The sequence below is a fragment of the Carcharodon carcharias genome, chromosome 31 (assembly GCF_017639515.1).
Source record: "Carcharodon carcharias isolate sCarCar2 chromosome 31, sCarCar2.pri, whole genome shotgun sequence".
Lineage (NCBI taxonomy): Eukaryota > Metazoa > Chordata > Chondrichthyes > Lamniformes > Lamnidae > Carcharodon > Carcharodon carcharias.
In genome coordinates, this window is record NC_054497.1 from 17140453 (window position 1) to 17158849 (window position 18397).

General features: G+C 43.7%; 1 protein-coding gene across 1 annotated transcript in view; it reads left to right on the top strand.

Moving 5' to 3' along the window:
• LOC121271595 (protein KASH5-like) overlaps positions 1-18397 on the top strand; it is a 99256-nt gene that overhangs the window by 41697 nt on the left and 39162 nt on the right. The window contains exons 6-7 of the mRNA XM_041177630.1: positions 8217-8375; positions 14673-14790. Of these exons, the coding sequence (XP_041033564.1) occupies positions 8217-8375; positions 14673-14790 (277 nt within the window). The remainder of the gene's footprint in view (positions 1-8216; positions 8376-14672; positions 14791-18397) is intronic.

Sequence of the window (18397 nt, forward strand, 5' to 3'; positions counted from 1 at the left end):
GACCTCAGGAAGAGGCTGAAAAGGACCATCCACTTGGCCCTTCTGGCTGAAGGTGGCTGCAGTTGCTTCAGCCTTATCTTTTGCACTGACGTGCTGGGATCCCCCATCATTGAGGGTGAGATATTTGTGGAGCCTGTTCCTCCAGTTAGTTGTTTAATTATCCACAACCATTCGCAGTTTGATGTGGCAGGACTGCAGTGCTTAGATGTGATCCCTTGTTTGTGGGATTACTTAGCTGTCTATCACATGCTCCTTATGCTGTTTGTTATGCAAGTAGTCCTGTGTTATTGCTTCATCTCATTTATAGGTATGCCTGGTGCTGCTCCTGGAATGCCCTCCTGTACTCTTCATTGAACCAGGGTTGGTCCCCTGGCTTGATGGTAATGGTAGAGTGGGGGATAATCTGGGCCATGAGGTTACAGATATTGGTTGTATATGGTGGTGCCACACAACACTGGAGAGTATCGTCAGTGTGCAGACTGGACTTCGTCTTCACAAGGACCTTGTGGTGGTCACTCTTATACTGTCATGGACAGATGCATCTGCGACAGGTAGATTGGTGAGGATGATGTCAAATAGATTTCTCCCTCTTGGTTCCCTCACCATCTGCTGAAGTCCCAGTTTAGCAGCTATGCCCTTTATGGCTCGCCCAGCTTGGTCAGTGGTGGTGCTGCTGAGCCACTCTTGGTGATGGACATTGAAGTCCCCTACCCAAAGCACATTCTGTGCCTTTACCACCCTCAGTGCTTCCTCCATGTGATGTTCTACATGGAGTACTGATTCAACAGCTGAGGGGGGAACGGCAGGTGGTACCCAGTAGGAGGTTTTCTTGCCAATGTCTGACCTGATGCCTTGAGACTTCATGGGTTCCAGAATCGATGTTGAGGACTCTTCCCCCCGCCCCCCCAAAATCACTTCTGACAAAGGTGCCAATCCCCAACAGTGTTCTTTGCTCTCTTAGAGGATGTGTGGGCTGTATGTGTTCCCTCATCACCATCTTGGAAAGCAAACACATTGGTGAATTGGGATAGCAACTTCTCATGACAGCTGGCACCTGGGCTGTGACTATTGCGATGATCTGAAAGTAAAGGCATGCAAACCAATCAAGGAAAAACTAATTGAAGAGAGAACCCTCCAGGAATTTAATGATCACAACCCCTTTGAAAAGGAAGACCATGAGCTGAAATTCTCTCTCTTTCTTTTGTGTTGCACAACGGGGAATGCTGAAAGCACTGACTTGAGAAAATGGAGCACTTTCAGCTCCTATGAAGAACTTCGCAGCTGTATCATTCATTGCTGCTGTGATGATAATAGAATAAATTTTGGTAGACAAAAAGAAGAACGAAGAACATCCTGAAGACACTGCTGGATATAAGGAAAGGAGGACTTCATTACTGCTCTTAGAGTAGGGATTTCACTTTCTGTAGATATTGGTAGCATTTCCGTACTTGTTTCAGCATGAGGCTGCTCTGTTGCATACAATGGGATCTCTGGGTCAGCAGGAGAAAGTAAGATTGCGCCATCATGAACAGTGGAATAAACTTCAGGACAGGGAGCTATAGGAAGCTCCCGCATAGTACTCTGGTCTGTAAAATTGCTTGAAAGTTCAACATCAGCGTTGGGCGCTGTTACTACAAGGGTCTCAGTAGTAATAGTACTGGTGTCAGTACTCCTTCAGATAGTTGCTCTGTAGCCAACACTTCCATCTATGCTGTGGCAGTTTCCTTAGATGCGGTATAGCATTTATGCACTCCTGTACTGCAATATGTTCACTTACTTTTGTTGCACCATTTCTAGTGTGTGAATACTCCTTTGGCTTGGTAGTGCTGTGTGACTACTAATGACTGGGTTTTTAGTTCAACATTCTGTTGGTTTGAATATGTTCAAACTCCACTTGATGTTTGACTGATGTTTGATGTTTGGGCCTCTGCTTCTTTACTGAAGGAAACCTTGAGTGTGTCCATGGCATGCTGATGAGATCCAAGCATGAGCCCCAGCTTAAATTTGTACAAATAAATAAGCTCTGAACTTTCACTATTGGTTTGATCCAATTTAGAATTAAACATCTCATTCTCCCTGGATAGCTTTTTGCTGGCTGCTTACAGTTGTTGATGTATATTGTCAGTGGGCTCAGTGGAATAAGTAGACAAATTCACTTTTTTATTATCTTCTTCAACAAAAGAGACTCTCCTCAAAAGAAACAACAAAGACTTCATGATCATTGGCAGTGGAGCTAAAGGGTGTAGTAAGGTTCAGGACCTCTTCCAACAGATCATCTGCCTCTGTGGCAGTTTCATTCTCTTGAACTTTGTCCTGAAAGAGCAAGCCAAGATCTACAGGTTCATCTAGCAGATGGTCACTCATTGTTGGTGCATACTGTTTCTACGTTTTCTAGCCTGCCTCCAAAGAGAAGTGAAAGATCTGCAATCTCCTTCTGTGGTCCAGTGGATGGTGCTCCTTCAATAAAGACTGGCTTACTCCATAATGAATTGACTTCAATTTCTGCTGCAGGTTTGAGCTTTCCCAGTCTTTGGAACAACTTTGGAAACCCATTCCTGAATATTGATCCCCTGTATCTATTATTACCTCATCAACCTTTGTAGAAGACCAAGTCCTGAACACACTGCCCTTCTGAGCAGAGAATTTTGCTGGTTCCGTAAGATATAAAGAGTTTAATTAATTTCTTTATGTCTAAGGGTTGTAGTGATCTGACCTTTCACTTTGAGATCTTTGCCTCCTGGCCCCTGTAGATTTATTTTTGATGGCTGGATCTCAAAGTTATTAAACCAGCCCAATTTGTCCGTTGCGACTGTGACCCCAGCCCCAGTGTCCAGTTTAAATTATATTCTGTATCCTTTGACTTCCAGCTCTGTAGACCAGAACTGCTTATTGGGGTCTTTTATTTATCCCAGGAGATCTCCAGCTTCAATGTCTTTATTTCCAATTTCCTGTACTTTAGAATGGTTGGAAGCTTGTTCTCGTTTTATTCCTTTAAATTGTGCTTTAGATCTGCAGAATTGTTTAAAATGTCCAGTCTTGCCACAGAGAAAGCATTTGGCTCTCCCTACTGGGCATGCTTTGCAGTAATGCTGTTTTTTGTCACTGCACCTGGAACACTTTAAAATAGTTGGAAGGGTTCTTCCCGCCCCCTTGGTGATTATGGTAGGCTTTTGGGCTTTTCGATGGGCAGCGCTCTGGAATTTGGGCCTATGTACCGCCGGATCGACCCCTCTCAAGCCTCGGTATCTCCTTGAAGTACACATCCCAATCTACTTTTGCAGCTCTGCCTGCCTTGCAGCGCCTCATTCAGCGTGCCAATTAAAATGCGGTCATGGATTAACTCACATTTTAAAGCTCTGTAGCCGCAACTACTGGCCAGCGTGTACAAGTTATCAATAAATGAATTGATGGATTCACCCAGTTTCTGGCTCCTTTGGTTGAATCTTGCCCGTTCAATGACCGGATGTTTCTTAGGGCTGAAATATTTATCGAAGGCCCTCAAAACTTCCTTGTAGGGTGCTGAGGTCTCTGGCCTTTTGCCTTGCCAGGGCATCATCAGCTGTGTCCCCAATTGCATATAAAAGCGCTTCCAGAGCTTCCATTGTTGTTCTTGCTGTGGGTACTGGATGTGTTGGAAGGGCTGTGGAAAGGGTAGTAGTTGTTCAATGGAAGTAAACATCGTGAGTGATTCGTTCATTGTCCCCAACTAAGGTATGTTTTACTTTTGTTCCTCTTCTTTGTGAAGTTGAGCTGTTCCTAGGTCTTTGCCTGTGCATTACAAATCTGTGGCCTCAGTTTTCTTAAACTGGCCTCTAGCACTGCCATCACGGTTTGGCTTGTTGCCCTTGTGTTTTCTTCTAGCCAGGTGAGGCTTCTCTTACACTATGAATGACTTGGAGATAGTCAGTATTGAGTTTTTCTTAAAACTATTTTTTTTTACAACTATTTACATCCAAGACATCATGGTTCTCTGGACACAGAGTGTTCTGTGTCTTGCTCCCTTGAATCTCTTGGCCATCTGACTTTGATGTCATGCTTACATCATCATTAATATCATTGTCTTTCTGATATAACCATTATCCCCTGACTTGTGGAGCCGGGAACTCTCCCAACTCAGCACACCTGACTTGCGGACAAAAACCCAAGCCTCTCTGCCCCATCCTGCTTGCCTTTACTCAAATCGCCACAGTGCTCTGTTGGCTCAACTGTCCCTTAGATTTCTAAATTTCCCTTAAACTGTATCCTCCTTCCTCTTTCCCACTTTTAGTTTAAAGCCAATCCACAGCCTTAGTTGTATGATTCGCCTGGACACTGATCCCAATCTGATTTAAGTGGAGCCCATCCCAATGGAACAGCTCCCTCTCTCCTGGGTACTGGTACTAATGCCCCGGGGAGGGTGGTGGCATAGTGGTATTGTCACTGGGCTGGTAATTCATTGACCCAGGATAATGTTCTCGGGACCTGGGTTTGAATCCTGCCATGGATGGTAGAATTTGAATTCAATAAAAATATGGAATTAAGTTTAATGATAAACATGAAACCATTACCACTTGTCGTAAAAACACATCTGGTTCATTAATGTCCTTTAGGGAAGGAAATCTGCTGTCCTTACGTGATCTGGCCTACATGTGACTCCAGATCCGCAATAATGTGGTTGACTCTTAAATGCCCTCTGAACAAGGGCAATTAGGGACGGGCAATAAATGCTGGCCTAGCCAACGACGCTCACATCCTGTGAATAAATAAATAAAAAAGTCAAAACCCCTTCTTTCTACACCACTTTGAGCCATGTGTTTAATTCTCTAGTCTGCTCGATCCTAAGCCAATTGACGCGTGGCTCAGATAACAATCCAGAGATAAGTACCTTCAAGGTTCTGTGATTAAATTTAAACCCTAACTCCTCAAATTCTCTCTCAGCAGAGCATCATTCCTACTACGAATGCCGTTGATGTTTATGTGGACCACTAGAACTCTCCCTCCCACCCAAAATTTGTCTCCAGCTGTGAGGAGATATCCTTCACCCTGGCACCAGGCAGGCAATGCAACCTTCGGAGCTCCCGTTTGTGGCTCTATTTGTACCTATCCCTCTGAGTACATTGCCCCTTTTCACTGCCAAATTTCTTCTCACTCCCATCACTTGAATGGCATCCTGCAGGATGGTGCCATGTCAGCTTTCTCATCCATCCTGCAGGTTCCTTAATCTAAAGGACGTGACTGCTTCCCAGTACAAAATGTCCAGGTATTTCTTCTCTTTTCGAAAGTCCCGCAAGTCTGCAGTTTGGTCTATATGTTGGCAACTTTGAACCAAGACTGTTTAAGCTGCAGGCACTTACTGCAGATATGATTGTCCAGGATTGTGATGCACTCCACAGAGTCCCACAGTTCACAGTCATAGCATGACTGTTTAACCTTATTTATTTGTTTGATTACTTAACTGAATTAATAACAAGTGATAGTAAGTGACAGCCTCCTTGTTTGGAGACAAACGAAGAACACTCACCAGGTACAGGAGAAAAACAGAAGAATAAAAAGAAGCACCTCTTTCCTCCTTTGCACTGAATTCCTACTTGCACCAGGCTTCCGACTTGGTTCACGAAGCACTCTATTCACAAGGCACTCTGTGCTCCCCACCTTGTGCTGCCCTTGTTTTTCTAAGTGGTAGAGGTTGAGGTTTGAAGGTGCTGTAAAAGGGGCTGTTGTTGCAGCTGCATTGATCCAGGCAAGTGAAGAGTATTCTATCATATTCCTGACTTGTGCCTTGAAGATGATAGAAAGGCTTTGATGAGTTGGGAAATGAGTTACTCACTGCAGAATTCCCAGCCTCTGACCTATAGCCACACTTTATATAGCTGGTCCATTTAAATTGTAATCGTTCAGAATGTTGGTGCTTGGGAATTCAGCAATGGTAATGCTATTGAATGTCAAGGGAACGTGGCCAAACTCTTTCTTGTCAGAGATGGTCATTGCCTGGCACTTGTGTGGTGCAAATGTTAATTGCTGCTTATCAGCTTTAGCCCGAAAGTTGTCAGGACCTTGCTGCATCTGGAAATGGACTGCTTCAGTATCTGAGCAGTTGCAAATGACGCTGAACACTGTGCAGTCCTCAAGATTCCATTCTTGCCCGCAGCCATCCAGTAACTCACAAAAGTGTCCAGTTTCAATATGTGTCAAATGGCTATTCAACTGTTGAAAGAAAGAAATAATTTGTATTTATGTAGCATTTTCAACATACTCAGGATGTGCCAAAGCGCTTTGCAGGAAATTAATTGCTTTCAACTGTGGTCATTGTTATATTAGTAAATATGACCTTTAATTTGCACACAATAAAGTCCCACAAAAAGATAAAGCACAAGTTGATTTATTTATTGACATTGTTGATAAATGATAAATGTTGGGAATGACCCTCAGAGTGTTCCTTGCATTACTTTGAATAGCAGTATGGAAGGCTAGATTCTTTGCCTGAAATGGGATGGAATGGCAGTGGAGTATGAAGCAATTCTGCCAGTCAGATCGACCCCAACCTCAATTTTGCTCCCCCTCCCCATGGGGTGCAGCCCCCCAGTTCCTTTCCTATCCATTCCAGTTACTGCTACTTCCCAGGACTGCCATGTGGAAGATGGCAATAAGACCAAGGTAGTGGTGACGGTGGCCCTAAGGTCAGCAGTGGAGGGAAATGACCGAGGAAAGGCTTGTTCTCCTGCCATATATGCCCCCATTCACTTACAGTATAGGCCTTCATTTCTGCTGAGATGTATACTGCCGTAGCTTTATGGATTTTTGAGACTCAACTGACATTTTAAATGTCTAGGTGTCTCTTCTGGTGGCAGCAATAATGCCATTGCAGAACTATTGAGGATTTTTCAAACTGGCAGTAACTGGCTCCCTCTTGGACCAAGTGTGCCTGGAGCCTGCTATACATATCCAGTGTTCCAGGACCCAAGGAAATTGTTCGGGGCTGGGGTGGGATAGGAATGATGGATGGAGGTTCAATTTATCTACCACTCTACCCCAAATTGGAAAATCACACACAAGATCTCTCATACCCACCTGAATAGTTAGATTGAGCCTGGGTTTAGTATCTCAGTCAAAAGTTGTCATGTCTGAAGATGCAGCTATACCTCGGTTAGCCTAGATTTTGTGCTCAAGTTCTGGATTGGGGTTTGAACTCATGACTTTCTGATTCAGGCAAGAATATTACCATTCGTAGTCAAGGTTCCATGGAGAATTTTGCAGCTGAATCAGTTGTGTCCTCAGCCAATGTCTGCACATGCATACTTTCTGTAGTACAAGGGTTTGGTACATGTAGGGTTAATGTGGGACTGAGTGCAGTACCGCTTACAAAGTAATGTAAGAGAGCACATGACCCGCCCCCAGTGTCAGCCTAGTGTTGGACAGAGCCATGTGTACCAGCAAGCATGGAAACAGCTCCCAGCTTGTACCCTTTACTGTATATTTGTAAGTAGTTCTAAGGGTCAATAAAGACTTACAGTTAACCTATGTATGACTATGAAGACTACTTCAGACCTACTGAGCTATTACCAAACACCTATGCAACATTTTCTTTTAGGGGGTTACTGGATGTAGCAGCCCAGTTTTTTTAGCTCTTAACCCTGAGTTCAGAGTGCCTCTAGTGCCAGCCTTGCTAAGATTAGCTAAGTCACGAGAGACTGAAATCAAACCTAGGGTCTTTTGATCTGTATGACTTAACTGTAAACTGAATTTGGGGCTAGTAGGAAGTTATATTCTACACATTTGAGATTATATTAATCTTGCACCTAAGTGGAGAAAGATGAGAATTCTGAATTTTTGCAGATAGATTGATTTGTGTATAGTTGTGGATATTTTTTCCTCGTGTAATTACTTTATTTTGATGGGACAATAGAGTTCAGAGAGAGAAGTCTATGTTAGGACATTATTTTTGAATACTAATGTTCTACTCTGCCATGCTGCCTTGCATTCATTTATTAAAGTAACATTAACTAAGGAAAACAACCACATTAGTGAAGTACTGGAGTCAAGTAGGTTCCATGGGAAGAGACCCCGTTAAGGAATCAATGTGTTTAGACAGTGAAATGATGGGAGAAAATTGGTAGAAAAAATATCTAACTAATATGGAATATTTATATTCAACAACAACACAAACCCTGATATGTGAGTGAGAGCCTTTAAACATTGCCTTTGAAATAACTTTTAAATTTAACTTTTTTTTTCTCAAGAGAGACTACTGAGCTAATCAATGACATCGAGTGTCTGGAGTACACGAACAGGAAGCTGGTGGATCAAAATGCAAAACTACAAAGATCAGTAGAAGGATTTGAGGAAGCAAATGTACGTCTGACTGAGGAAATCTTTGATCTGAAAAATAAACTCAAAAGGTAGCTTGAAATAAAATGGCTGTAAAAAGCCTGTGCTATGTCAGTGTGAAAAGTCCCCTGCCTAAGGTCAGAAAATATCAAAAAAAAGTACATGAGTAAACATCAGAATTGCCAATGTTTGTGTTAGTTTAAAATGCAGCCTAACATTACTATACAGTATAGAAACCTGGGGCAGAGTCTTCCGCTCCCACCGGTAGAGGGAAACGTGATGTGCGGTGGCACTAAATTTAGCATGGTGGAAAAAATCAGTTCCCCACTGGTGGGAAATTATCTTGTAATTTTATTCTGCCGACTTGGATGATGGGTCGGGTTTCCCACTGATCTATGTTGGGGGACCACATTTGCATTCATTCACATTCATTCACATCTCCTGTATGCTCATTAAAAGGTTGACTTGCTGGAAGTATGTGCCCTGCCAGCAGATAATTAGAACGGTCTGTTTCCCGACTGTTTACTTGAAAGGCTATCTGGAGTAGATGGGAATGTGGAGTTAAGGTTACAGTCAGATCAGCCATGATCTTATTGAATGGCGGAGCAGGCTCGAGGGGCTGAGCGGCCTACTCCTGCTCTTAATTTGTATGCTTGCATAGGTGGCATGTGCCTGGCGAAAATCACTTAATCAATGGCTTTGAGATATGTAGACACTGCCTTTGCCTACCTTTAAGAGCGTTTCTGCAAGATGTCGGGTGATTGTATCAGAAGCTGTGCCAAGGCTGGAATATGGGAGGCAATATCAGTGGAGAAGGGGAAGACAGGGCAGGACTTGGGGGGCTGGTGCTGGAACATGAGAGTGAAGGGAGAAGACAGAGGCAGGACTGGGGGTTGGTGATGGAACACAGGAGGGAAGGGGAAAGACAGAGATAGAACTGGGGGTGGTCAAGTGTTATATCAATAAGACAAGAAAAGAAAAAAACTGTATATATCAAAACTTTATTCTTTTTTGCTATTTTAAAATTGACTTCTGCTGAACCACAAAATGGTTGCTACAGGTCACAAGATTGGCTGTTTGCCTGGAAGGCTCCAACAGACTACAAGAACAGAAGAATCCTTGTGGAATCTCACACCCCATTGTAAAGCCACGTTATAATCACAAAACTAGAGGACTAACAGATAAACTGACTCCCCCAGCCGGGACAATAACAAAGACAGAGCCATCAAAACCCGTTATACCTGAAGAAGTGTTAACAGCCACCATTTTGCTCCTGAGGGAAACAATGGATTTTAGCTAGGAGCACAGAAGCTGCTTGTGAGGCTGCTGTTAACTCATTAATGGGTCATGTCACGTGACCTCATGCTTCTAGTCTTTTGGACCATTTTAATATTTCATTTCTAGCCTCACAGCTCAGCCAGCTGCTTCAACACCAACCAGACAGAACTCCAGCGGCTTCCCGCTGACCAAGCAGTTGGCCACCATCTCTCAACTCCTCAAAGCCTGTTTGATGTTAAAAGTGTTTGATTATTGCCTGCTAAGTGGCCTAAACACAAAAACCACATTTTGTTGCAGGGTCATTAGTTTCAAGGATTTTCGTGTTGCCATCTCCAACCGGAAACTCATTTAGACTGAAATCTGCCACAAAGGAAACACCCTCTGGACTTGACTTCTCGGACTCTGGAAATCATGTGAACGAGTATTCATGCCTATGGTTCTTTTACTGTTGTTGCCCATAGTTGTAAATCTTCCTCTTTTCTGTCCCTCCTTATTGCATTGTGATGTGTGTGTGTGTGTGTGTGAGTGGAGAGCACAACTCCCATTCCCAGACTAAGGGAAGACTTCCTGAAACCAGCAAGGCCCCAGAAATGATGTTTACTCCAGAGTCCTGACCTGAAGCCTGTTACTTCTGTCCAAGCAGCTGTGAAGAGTTTTGAAGTATTCCTGCTCTCACACGCAAGTAGCAGTAACTTTAAGCATTAAATGTCTGACAAAGAACACTCGTGACCCCACTCACCCCCTTATCCCACCTGTGGGTAAGGTTTATAAAATTGTCTCCTACCCGCCTGCCCATTGCACCCGTGCAAGGACCTAAAGATCGCATGGACCCCGAAAAATCAGCATCAATTATTGCCTCAAGGGCCTTAAGTGGCCTGTTACTTAATGGCGGGCGCGCACCGGAGATCATTGCATGGCTGCCCACTGTAATATTGCGATGGTGCGTGGTGATGTCAGGACGCTCGCCCAACGTCACCGCGTGTCATTTTACGCGTCAGTGTGTGGGGCCCGCCCCCACATGCCGACATGAAAATTCTGGCCCATGTTTTCACTCCCCACATCTAAATTAATGTAAGTCGTAAAAAGTTGAGGCCCCAGTACAGACCCCTGTGGACTTCACTCATCACATCCTGTCAATCAGAAAAATAACCATTTATGCATACTCTCTGCTTTCTGCCAGCCAACCAATCTTTTTTATCCATGTTAATATGTTATCCCCTACACCATGCACTTTTATTTTCTGTAATGATCTTTGATGTGGCACCTTATCAAATGTCTTCTGTAAATCCAAGTACAGTACATATACAGGCTTCCTTTTATTCACTGCGCATGTTACTCCTTCAAAAAACTCCAATAAATGGATTAAACATGATTTTCCTTTCATAAAACCATGCTGACTCTTCCCTATTGCTTTGAACTCTTCTGAGTGGCCAGCTATGACCTCCTTAATGATCGATTCTAATAACTTCCCCACGACAGACGTCAAGCTCACTGGCCTATAGTTTCCTGTTTTCTGCTTCCCTCCCTTGAATCAGGGGCTATATTTGCTACTTTCCAATCTGATGGAACCTTTCCAGAATCTAGGGAATTTTGCAAAATTAACACCAGCGCATAAACCACCTCATTAGCCACCTCTTTTAAGTCCCTAGGATGTAGTCTGTCGGGACCCGGAGACTTGCCAGCCTTTAGCTCCATTAATTTGCTCAGTATTGTTTCCGTAGTGATTTCAATTTCACCAAGTTCCTTTCTCCCATTCACCTGATTTGCAGCTATTACTGGAATGTTTTTTGTATCCTCTATAGTGAACACAGAAGCAAAATATTTGTTCATTTCTTCCGCCATTTCCTTATTTACTATTAACTCCCCACTGTCACTCTGTAGTGGACCAACGCTCACTTTACTTACTCTTTTCCTTTTTATTTTCTTTCTCCTGATTAACCTTTTAGTCATTCTCAGCCATCCTTTATATTCTGTCCAATCATCTGTCCTGCCACTCAAATTGTGGAGTTGTATGCTTTTTTCTTAAGTTTGATCCTTTCTTTAATATTTTTAGTTAACCACTGATGTTGGGTCCTCCCCTTAGAATTTTTCTTTATAGTAGGAATGTACTTATTCTGAATACTCTGAAATATCCCCTTAAATGCCTGCCATTGCTTCTCTATTGACCTATCCTTTAGCCTAGTTTCATAGTTCACTTCAACTAGCTCAATTTTCATCCCCACATAGTTCCCTTATTTAAGTTTAAGTCATTAGTCTCAGACCTGCTCTTCTCCCTTTCAAACTGGATGTAAAATTCAATCATATTGTGGTCATTGCTACCTAGGGGTGCCTTTACCGTGCAGTCACTAATTAATCCTGTCACGTTACACAATACCAAGTCTAATATAACCTTCTCTCTGGTTGATTCCAGAACATGCTGCTCTAAGAAACTATCTCGAAAGCATTCTAAGAACTCTTCATCCAGGCTACTACTGCCAATCTGAATTTTCCAGTTTGTGTAGATTTTAATCATCCATGATTATTGCTGTCCCTTTATCACAAGTACACAACATTTTCTCTTGGACACTTTGTCCTATACTGTGGCTACTGTTAGGGGATCTGTAGACTACTCTCACTAATGACTTATTTCCCCTACAATTCCTCATCTCCACCCAAACCGATTATATGTCCTGATCTCCTGAACCAAGTTCATCACTAACTATTGCACCAATGCCCTCTTTGATTAACAGTGCTACTCCTCTGCCTTTACCTAGCTTCCTATTCTTCTTGAATGTCATGTACCTTTCAATATTAAGGCCTCAGTCTTTTTCGTTCTGCAGCCATGTCTCTGTAATTGCGATCTGATCATATTGATTGATTTCAATATGGGCTATCAGTTTATTTACTTTACTATGAATGCTATGTGCATTCAGATAGAGAGCCTTCAGTTTTGTCTTTTTGTTACCTTTGCAACATCTAGTCTTGACTGCTGATATATTGTTAGGTTTTTTCTCTCTGTCCCTTCCTGCCATTCTCTGACCCTCATTTCTCATATTACTATTTTGCTCTCCTGCCTTGACTCTACACCTTGAATTGCTACCTCTACCCAAGTTCCACGGGTGATAATATGACCGTTTTGCTGATTCTTGTTGGCTTATTCTGCTACGTTTTTCACCGGCTTAAATTCAGCTGTGTACTGGTTATTCTTTCTCATAGGCATTGTGATAGATAATGTGGTACAAGTTAGTCTTGTCGATTGCCTGGGACATTGCTGTTGAAATTGGCGGAAGGAAAAAGGTTCCTAAGCATACCTTTAAATTAATTAACATAGTAATTATTGGTAAGTCATTAATATGCACAACACAATTTGAACCCTGAAAAACTAGGGTCGACTTTTGCATGAAGTATATGAAAACTTATGCTTTTTAGGTCAAAAGTCATGTGGTTGACTTTTACTTGAGATTGACTTTTACATGAGTATATAGAGTATGTATTTACTGCCTGATATGTCTTGCTACCTGCATTCAAACTGCAATGAGGCAACAAACTCATGGAAACTAAGGCCAGGCAACAGTGGTGAGTAAGAGATCATCATTGTCTCAAAAAGAAAACTTCATATCATTGTTGGTGTGGGCCATAGCAGCAGGAACAAACTGACATTCTCTATAGTTTCAGATCTGCTGCTGGCCACAGTCTGCTCCATTGGAGTGAGGACGTGCAGCTGCACCTGTCCTGCACTGATTAGGTGTTGCTGTCTCCGGCAATAGGTCACTTTGTCCTGCAAGAAAGAGGGAAGTTTGTCAGTGAGTGTTGTGTAATGTGTTTGGATGATGTATGTGTCATAATTGAATAACTGGAAGTGTATGCAAACTGAAAGATGTGGGTATGAAACTTGCAGCAGTACTAAGTGTGTGAGGGTAAGCTTGAGGCCATGAATATCTTGAGTTGTGCATGATAGAAACAGCTGGTAGTTGAGTGAAGTGGATGTGTTGAGTGGAGCAATTTGTGCGGTTACTGTTCAAAGGCTATATCCTTATAAATGAAGTTGTAATTATTGACCTTAATCACTCATGTAAGATCATTGAATTTTTTCCTACACTGCATCCAGGTCCTCAGAGCTAGATAGCTGGCATTGACTGTGACAGTTATCTGCTCTCACTCCCTCTTTGTGTAACTGAAGGGCCTCCTGGGGGAAGAGGACCTCTCTCCTCCTGCCCACCTTGCAATAAGGCCTCCAGTGCTGCATTGAAGATCCTTGGAGCATGCTCTCTGGACTGATGTGCCACTTTCACTCTTCTTACACTCAGAAACTCTTCTCTAATCAGTTCCAGCAGTTGCTTCAGCTAGAATACACCTCAGCTTTAAGAGATGCCAACATATCATGGCCTTGCCATTGAGGCATCTTCCTTCAGGCGCTGCAGCTTAAGCACTGGCCAACAGTAGCATCCTCTTGCAGGTGCTGGGCACAATCCTCAATTGTACGTGACCCCAGCAGCCTGTTAATTGCTGCCGTCAGCAAAATGCTGCCTCTGGGTCCTGCCACCTGTTGGGAGGGTTTGGCTCCCACTTTCGCCCTGGAGGTAGGACTGCGGCTTCCCGGAAAAATTCATTTCAAAGAGTGGGATAACTGGATTGCTCCACAGAGAGCTGCGTACACTCAATGGACCAGTTGGCCTCCTTCTGTGCTGTAATAATGAACTTTATAAGTTAGGCCATTTTAAAAATGTACTTTCATTTGACCAGAAATTGTCAGGAGTTGGGAACTTCAGTTACCTTTAGGTTTTAGCAGTTAGGCGATGATCAGTTACTCAGTATAATTAAAAAAAAGGGGTGATTTTCTTCCTTGGAATACTGTGCACCCACAGCGTGTGATTTTCTGTCTGCTGTGGATGGAAATTCATGGCTTTCGCATGAGCAATTTCCTAATATGTACTCCTGGCCCACATCAAAGTGTAGAATAAAATCCCCTGGTACAGAACAGAATCCTAAGAAAATCACACATAGTTACCAGGAAACCAAATTGAAGCTACCTTTTAAAGTTCAAACCATGTTCTCAATCCAGACCTGTCCACTGCTGATTGTTAAATAATGATGCTTGTTACTCCTTGCAGCTCTCAACAAGTGTTACTTCATGTCAAGTTACTAGAGAATGAACTAGAGGATTTGAAATCCATTGTGAAGAACCTGGAGGACAGAAATTCTAAGCTGCAGAGCCATAACAGACAACTGGTATGTATCTGTAAATGCAAATTAGGGCCAAGATTGATTTTTTTTAACATTAAGGCTAAGTTACCTTCAAAGCCCTTGCCTAAATTGAATTTATTTGTGGCTAACTAAAAACAGATTTCTTCCCTTTCCTACTGATTGAGGGGGAAAATATTGCCACAGATAACATCTATTCTTCACTTATGAGCATTGATAGTGATTGTCAGCAGGTTTTTCAACATTTAAGAGTATCACAGATGAACCTGATCTTTTTCTTGCCTGGTGTCCATAGTATGTTTTCCAGCAGCAGTGACTGGACAGTCACTGGGCCACTGAACCCTGAATGATACTTTTTCTCTTTGCTAGCCCGAGTCTTCTGAGACCATTTGTTGACAAAGACAAGCCTCAACTGAGATACGAACAAGGAACAGGAGTTAGCCATTTGGCCCTTCGAGCCTGCTCTGCCATTTAATAAGATCATGGCTGATCTCTTTTTTTTATTTCTGTTCATTAAGTTTTAACAACAATCATAATGAGTAACAATACAAAAAATAGCTTACAGTACATTAATAATTTAATACACTTAACATTTGGAAGAGAAAGAGAAAGAAAAGCGAAAGGAAAAGAGAAGTAGGAGAAAGAAGAAGATAAAGGAAAGAAAGAACCCTCCCCAGCCCCGAATAAAAAAAAAAGAGAATCAGCAACAATCATAGACCAGATATAGTTTCACATACAACCTAATTAAGATCAGTTATGTGAAAGTAGAGAGCTGTAGTTCCTCCAAATAATCTAAGAAAGATTGCCAAGCTACATAAAATCCATCAGTGGAGCCTCTAACAGTGTACTTTATTTTCTCAAGTTTAATATTTTGTATAAGTGTTATGGGACAGTGGATGGTAAATGTCCGGCAGAGGGTGCTGGTGAGAATTGACTGAAGTATTCTGGGAGAAGTCACCGCAGACACAGTGACTCAGAAGGGAATCGAGGAGAAGGACTCTTGCACTCAACAGGAGGAAGAGCATCCAACAGAGGGTGCTGGTGAGAAGTGACTGAAGCATTCTGGGAGAAGTCACTGCAGACACAGTGACTCAAGGGAATCGAGGAGAAGGACTCTTGCACTCAACAGGAGGAAGAGCATCCAACAGAGGGCGCCGGTGAGAAGTGACTGAAGCATTCTGGGAGAAGTCTATGTGCAGGACAGGGGTGTGGACACCTGCCTCATCAGCCTGGATCAGGTGAAGGCCTTTGACAGAATATCGCACACCTACATGGTGGATGTGCTCTCCAAAATGGTGAATTCGCAATTGGATCCAACTGCTGTACACTAACATCAGTAGCGCAATCTCAATCAATGGGTGGGAATCAGATAGCTTTCCTATTAAATCTGGAGTCAGGCAAGGCTGCCCTCTCTCCTCTGTCCTGTTTGTGTGTTGCATAGAACCCTTTGCTGAGTCCATCAGGAAGGACCTGGGCATAAGAGGAGTGACAATCCCAGGCAGCGGAGGCACACAGGTCAAAGCCTCCCTGTACATGGATGAGGTTGCCGTCTTATGTTCGGATCTGCTGTCGGTGCGCAGACTGATCCACATCTGCGAGCACTTCGAACTGACCTTGGGAGCTGAGGTAAATTGTGGGAAGAGTGAGGCCATGTTCTTTGGGAACAGGGCTGACCGATCATTTGTCCCCTTCACCGTCAGAGCTGACGGCCTGAAGGTGCTGGGGATATGGTTCGGAGAGACCGGGGCACGCATTAGAAACTGGAAGGAGCGAGTGTCTATGGTGAAAAGAAATCTGGGCATGTGGGAGCGACACTCACTCTCCATTGTGGGTAAGAACCTGGTCATCAGGTGTGAGGCACCCTTGCTGTTGCTGTACATGGCGCAGGTCTGGCCCATTCCAGACTCCTGCGCGATGGCGATCACCTGAGCCATCTTTCGCTTTATCTGGAGGTTGAAAATGGATCGTGTCCGCAGGGACACAATGTACAAGCTCCTAGGTAAAGGGGAAAAAACATGCCCAACATCGCCTTCATACTGATGGCCACCGTTGTGTGCGGCTGCATCAAGCTGTGCGTAGACCCTTGGTACGCAAACACCAAGTGTCACTATGTGCTGAGGTTCCACCTGTCCCTGGTGTTGTGAAGGATGGGTCTGGCCACGCTGCCGCGGAACGCTCCAAGTAGTTGGACCGTGCCGTACCACCTGTCACTCATGGAAAAATTTATGCAAAGAAACACCTTTGACCACAAGTCGATCAGGCAGTGGTCGGCACGTAACATCTTAGAGGCCCTGCAGCAAAAGGAAAGGGTGGATCCTGTGGGATGGTTCCCCGAGTAGACTGTCAAAGTCATTTGGCAGAATGCCTCATTGCCAGAACTTTCCAACAAGCACCAAGACGTAGCTTGGCTGGTGGTGAGAAAGGCCCTCCCTGTCAGATCCTTCCAACATGCCAGGAGTCTCACCCCCTCTGTATGTTGCCCTCGAGGCGGCTGTGGTCGGGATGAGACCGTTGTTCACCTCTTTGTACCTTTGCAAAGAAGGTCTGGAGAGAGATGCAGTGGTTTCTGTCGAGGTTCATCCCGAGCAGTTCTGTGACACAGGACTCTATGCTCTACGGGCTGTTCCCAGGGGCACACACTGAGGTAAACATCGACTGCAGCTGGAGGATCATCAAATCGGTGAAAGACGCTCTTTGTTCTGCCCGAAACTTGTTGGTCTTCCAGCGCAAAGAGTTGTCCCCGACCGAGTGTGTAGACTGGCACGTTCCAAAGTCCAGGACTACGTGCTGAGGGACGCACTAAAACTTGGGGCAGCCGCTGCAAAGGCGCAATGGGGAAAGGTCGTTGTCTAAGACCATTCTGCCATAGGGCACCGAGGGGCTGGGAACTGTTGAGAGCCCCTCGGGCTGTACAGCTCAAAATGAATGTATGCATTGAATACTAGTTGTATTATAATTGTATTGAAGCACCTCCGAGTGCAACATGATGTATGTTGATAAGTCCAGTGCCATTGTCTGATTGTCTGCATTGACTATATTGAAATGATTGTAATATTCATTGATTGTATTGATGCACCTTGTGATCCATTTGTAAAAGTTGAATCTGATTGTACTTACGTGGTAGTGATTTTGAAATGGTGTGGAATGTTCTTCCAGATATTTTATGAATAAAGTATATTTTTCAAGAAGAGAAAAAAAAATTCTGGGAGAAGTCACCGCAGACACAGTGACTTTGGAGGGAATCGAGGAGAAGGACTTCTGCACTCAACAGGCAGAAGAGCATCCAACAGAGGGCGCTGGTGAGAAGTGACAAGCATTCTGGGAGAAGTCCTGCAGACACACCGACTCAGAAGGGAATCGAGGAGAAGGACTCTTGCACTCAACAGGAGGAAGAGCATCCAACAGAGGGCGCTGGTGAGAAGGGACTGAAGCATTCTGGGAGAAGTCAGTGCAAAAATAGCTTCAAACATTACATTGTTGTACTGTTTACATCCCTCCCTCCTCCTCAAGCCAAAAAAAAGAGAGGGAGAGGCAGCAGCTTCAAGAGTGCACCAGACCTGCGAGGGACACTCTTCTGAAAGTGGATTTTAAAAAAAAGCAAAATACTGCGGATGCTAGAAATCTAGAAGAAAAA